Raw genomic sequence first — 5,000 nt, forward strand, 5'->3', positions numbered from 1 at the left:
ACCAACATCACACTATTGTCTGATCTCTGTTCTAATGAAGGTTTAAACTCAGAAAAGTCTTTGTGCGTAAACTGTCTTTGTATTTTGGTTGATGACAGAGAGATTCTGTTTTACAACTACAGCTGCTTCTTGTTTTTTGTACTTTTCTTCACCTTTCTCCCCACAAATTGTCTTTAAGATGTGATAAGATTTTAGCTCAGGAACTATCACCAAACCATCCTCTCGTGTGTTCTCTCGTGTTTTGTTGCGCGTTCTCTCGTGTTTTGTTGCGCGTTCTCTCGTGTTTTGTTGCGCGTTCTCTCGTGTTTTGTTGCGCGTTCTCTCGTGTTTTGTTGTGCGTTCTCTCGTGTTTTGTTGCGCGTTCTCTCGTGTTTTGTTGCGCGTTCTCTCGTGTTTTGTTGTGCGTTCTCTCGTGTTTTGTTGCGCGTTCTCTCGTGTTTTGTTGCGCGTTCTTCTCGTGTTTTGTTGCGCGTTCTCTCGTGTTTTGTTCTCTCGTGTTTTGTTGCGCGTTCTCTCGTGTTTTGTTGTGCGTTCTCTCGTGTTTTGTTGCGCGTTCTCTCGTGTTTTGTTGCGCGTTCTCTCGTGTTTTGTTGTGCGTTCTCTCGTGTTTTGTCGTGCGTTTTCTCATGTGTTGTCATGTGTTCTGTCGTGCGCTCTCTCGTGTTTTGTCATGTGTTCTGTTGTACGTTTTCGTGTGTTCTGTCATACGTTCTCGTGTGTTGTTGTGTTCTGTTGTTTTGTCGTGCGTTCTCTTGTGTTTTGTTGTGTGTTCTTTCGTGTTTTCTCATGTGTTCTCTCGTGTTCTGTCATGCGTTCTGTCATATGTTCTCTCGTACATTCTGTCGTACGTTCTCATGTTTTGTCGTGTGCTCTGTCGTACGTTCTCTCGTACGTTCTCTCATGTTTTGTCGTACGTTCTCTCGTACGTTCTGTCGTACGTTCTCTCGTACGTTCTCTCATGTTTTGTCGTATGTTCTCTCGTACGTTCTGTCGTACATTCTCTCGTACGTTCTCTCGTACGTTCTGTCGTACGTTCTCTCGTACGTTCTGTCGTACGTTCTCTCGTACGTTCTGTCGTACGTTCTGTCGTACGTTCTCTCGTACGTTCTGTCGTACGTTCTCTCGTACGTTCTCTCATGTTTTGTCGTGTGCTATGTCGTACGTTCTGTCGTACGTTCTCTCATGTTTTGTCGTACGTTCTGTCGTACGTTCTGTCGTACGTTCTCTCATGTTTTGTCGTACGTTCTCTCGTACGTTCTGTCGTACGTTCTCTCGTACGTTCTCTCATGTTTTGTCGTACGTTTCTCGTACGTTCTGTCGTACGTTCTGTCGTACGTTCTCTCGTACGTTCTGTCGTAGGTTCTCTCATGTTTTGTCGTACGTTCTGTCGTACGTTCTGTCGTAGGTTCTCTCATGTTTTGTCGTACGTTCTGTCGTACGTTCTGTCGTACGTTCTGTCGTACGTTCTCTCATGTTTTGTCGTACGTTCTGTCGTACGTTCTCTCGTACGTTCTGTCGTAGGTTCTCTCATGTTTTGTCGTACGTTCTGTCGTACGTTCTGTCGTACGTTCTGTCGTACGTTCTCTCGTATGTTCTGTCGTACGTTCTGTCGTACGTTCTCTCGTACGTTCTGTCGTACGTTCTCTCATGTTTTGTCGTACGTTCTCTCGTACGTTCTCTCATACGTTCTCTCGTACGTTCTCTCGTACGTTCTGTCGTATGTTCTCTCGTACGTTCTGTCGTACGTTCTCTCATGTTTTGTCGTACGTTCTGTCGTACGTTCTGTCGTACGTTCTCTCATGTTTTGTCGTACGTTCTGTCGTACGTTCTGTCGTACGTTCTGTCGTACGTTCTCTCGTACGTTCTCTCGTACGTTCTGTCGTACGTTCTGTCGTACGTTCTCTCGTACGTTCTCTCGTACGTTCTCGTCGTTCTCTCGTACGTTCTCGTACGTTCTCTCGTACGTTCTCTCGTACGTTCTGTCGTACGTTCTCTCGTACGTTCTGTCGTACGTTCTCTCATGTTTTGTCGTACGTTCTGTCGTACGTTCTGTCGTACGTTCTCTCATGTTTTGTCGTACGTTCTGTCGTACGTTCTGTCGTACGTTCTGTCGTACGTTCTCTCGTACGTTCTCTCGTACGTTCTCTCGTACGTTCTGTCGTACGTTCTGTCGTACGTTCTCTCGTACGTTCTGTCGTACGTTCTCTCGTACGTTCTCTCGTACGTTCTCTCGTACGTTCTCTCGTACGTTCTCTCGTACGTTCTGCGTGTGTGATACCTGAGGCTGAGGAAGCTGCTGGAGCACAGAGTTTCCTTCTTCTCTTCCGGAGGGGGAAAGTCGAACGAGTCCATGCAGTCCCTCGCTGCGTCACCAGGGGGCAGCTGCGAGCCTTTACACAGACGCACCAACCGCTCCACCAGCGCCGCCACCAGCCCCGCCTCCTGCAGCGTCTCCATGGCGACCTCGTCAAACACAAAGTCCACACACGCCCAGATCGCCATTCTGCACACACCAACAAACGAAAACACACACCAACGCACACGGTTAAAGGCACAACGAGCATGGAATACTACAGATGCCCTCCCGTCCTCCCTGTTGTAACAGTTCTAAAACTCATCCTCAGTTCGGTCTCTGTTCTGTTTGACAAAACGATAAATCCAAAGAGAGTTTGGGATTGTCGGCAGCTTCCCCCCTCTTGCCTCTCCTCAGATGAGTACCTGGACGAGGGGGCGGGGCTGTACCTGGGCAGGTGGACGAGGGGGCGGGGCTGTACCTGGACGAGGGGGTGGGGCTGTACCTGGGCAGGTGGATGAGGGGGCGGGGCTGTACCTGGACAGGGGGTGGTCCTGATGCGTGGAGATGAATCCCGTGAGGAGCTCCAGACCTCCGCAGTCCTTCACTTTGGCTCTGTTCACGGCCTCTTTGCAGCAGAGACACAGCGCTTTGAAAAACATGGACGACTTCAGCGCGTCCTTCTTCGCCTCCTCGCAGAACCGCCGGATCACGCCCAGAGAGCCCACCAGGGGGCGCAGGCAGCCCTGAGCGCACACATTGGCGAGGGTCTTCAGCGCCAGCTCCTCCATCGTCTTCTCCTCCTCTTCCTCTTCCTCCTCGTCTCCGGACGCCAGCGCCCCGAGCCGCGGCAGCAGCCCGGAGCGGACCACCTGCCGGGCGCACTCCACGCCGCAGCCCCGCGTCAGCTCGTGGACGGCGCGGAGGGCGGCGCGGCGGAGGGCGAAGGGCAGCTCAGGCGACAGGAGCGGGGCCAGAGACGTGAGCGCCCCCTGGAGAGACGACGGTACAACGTTACAGATCACGGGTCATTGATACTTTACTGATGACATCAAGAACTCTAGTAAAAACACACTGACACCTGCTTCAGAACACTGCACGCTAAAACATGTTTTTTGTTTGTCCCTGTTAAATTCTCCAGATAAGTCGGTAAATAAAAGTCCAGACCTGTGAGAGGAGCGAGAGGCGGTGGGCCGGCGTGTCGCACAGGTACAGCAGAGCGCGGGACGCAGACTGAGCACATTCAAAACCAGCGCTGCACTCAGGAGACGAGGACGCGGCCGCACAAGTACTCGTCCCAGAAGAAGTACTCATCAGAGAAGTACTTGTACTTGTAGTCGCGGTGCTGTCGGGGGTGGAGGGGGGAGAGGGAGAGAAGGATCCAGGAGAGGAAGAGGAGGAAGAGGTGGGAGAGGAGGAAGACTGAGAGACACAGAGAAGGAGCAGAGGAACACCACCTGGAAAAAGAAACAAAAATAAAAAATTAACAGTGTCTGCCCTCCCAGTCCGTGTGTCAGTCATTTATTCGTTTTTCAAAATAAAACCAAAAATAAGAAAATGAAAACACAACAATTTTCTTCATTATTTGTCTCCAAAACCAAAATGAAAAAAAACAAAACAGATAACGATTTGTTTTTTCATTTTTCAATTTTGCGTTTAAATTAATAATGGAAAAAACTGATAACGGACTGAACCAGGACTAAACCAGGACTGGACCAGTCTCAGTACCGGTCTCAGTCCTGATCTCAGTCCCGATCACACAACAGTCTACGTGGGCGCACCTCCAGACCCGAGCAGACACTCAGTCCTGGTTCAGTCCTGGTTCAGTCCTGGTTCAGTCCTGGTTCAGTCCTGGTTTAGTCCTGGTTTAGTCCGTTATCAGTTTTTCCATTTTTCATTAAAACACAAAATCGAAAACTGAAAAATCAAATCTTTATCTGTTTTGTCATTTTGGTTTTGGAGACAAATAATGAAGAAAATAGTTGTTTTTTCGTTTTCTTATTTTTGGTTTTATTTTGAAAAACAAATGAACGAACGACACACAGATTCGGGGACACTGATGTGCTGTAAACAAACTCACTGACTTCAGCTTCCTGTTTAAAAGGCGACATTTTGAGGACCATTCAAAAGACACAGGAGTTTGTTTTAAATGGTTAATTGCTCTGGCAACAGTGCTGCCGTTTCATCATTCTAAAACACACTGAATGTCCTCCCCATGTGTGTCAGGTGCCCTCCCGTGTGTGTCAGGTGCCCTCCCGTGTGTGTCAGGTGCCCTCCCGTGTGTGTCAGGTCCCTCCCGTGTGTGTCAGGTCCCTCCCGTGTGTGTCAGGTCCTCCCGTGTGGTGTCAGGTCCCTCCCGTGTGTTGTCAGGTCCCTCCACGTGTGTGTCAGGTCCCTCCCCGTGTGTGTCAGGTCCCTCCCGTGTGTGTCAGGTCCCTCCCGTGTGTGTCAGGTCCCTCCCCGTGTGTGTCAGGTCCCTCCCCGTGTGTGTCAGGTCCCTCCCGTGTGTGTCAGGTCCCTCCACGTGTGTGTCAGGTCCCTCCCCGTGTGTGTCAGGTCCCTCCCCGTGTGTGTCAGGTCCCTCCCGTGTGTGTCAGGTCCCTCCACGTGTGTGTCAGGTCCCTCCACGTGTGTGTCAGGTCCCTCTCTCACCGGCTGTGTGGATCAGGGCAGTGTTCTCTGGGTCCATGGCGAGGTTTCCCAGAGC

At 50.5% G+C, this 5,000-nt stretch overlaps 1 protein-coding gene across 4 annotated transcripts in view; it reads right to left on the reverse strand.

Annotated features, from left to right (window-relative positions):
- armc5 (armadillo repeat containing 5) overlaps window positions 1–5,000 on the reverse strand; it is a 21,705-nt gene that overhangs the window by 9,555 nt on the left and 7,150 nt on the right. For all 4 annotated transcript variants that reach the window (XR_008631820.1, XR_008631819.1, XR_008631818.1 and 1 more), the window contains exons 5-8: window positions 4,946–5,000; window positions 3,461–3,750; window positions 2,831–3,285; window positions 2,279–2,503 (exon numbers count right to left, since the gene is read on the reverse strand). The exon at window positions 4,946–5,000 is cut by the window's right edge and continues 56 nt beyond it. Coding sequence is in view for 1 of the 4 variants with exons in the window: in XM_055150971.1 (XP_055006946.1) it covers window positions 2,279–2,503; window positions 2,831–3,285; window positions 3,461–3,750; window positions 4,946–5,000 (1,025 nt within the window). In the remaining 3 variants the exon portion in view is untranslated. The remainder of the gene's footprint in view (window positions 1–2,278; window positions 2,504–2,830; window positions 3,286–3,460; window positions 3,751–4,945) is intronic.

This window comes from Boleophthalmus pectinirostris, unplaced genomic scaffold (genome assembly GCF_026225935.1).
Source record: "Boleophthalmus pectinirostris isolate CB_2022bp ecotype Guang Dong unplaced genomic scaffold, ASM2622593v1 HiC_scaffold_15, whole genome shotgun sequence".
NCBI classification, from domain to species: domain Eukaryota; kingdom Metazoa; phylum Chordata; class Actinopteri; order Gobiiformes; family Gobiidae; genus Boleophthalmus; species Boleophthalmus pectinirostris.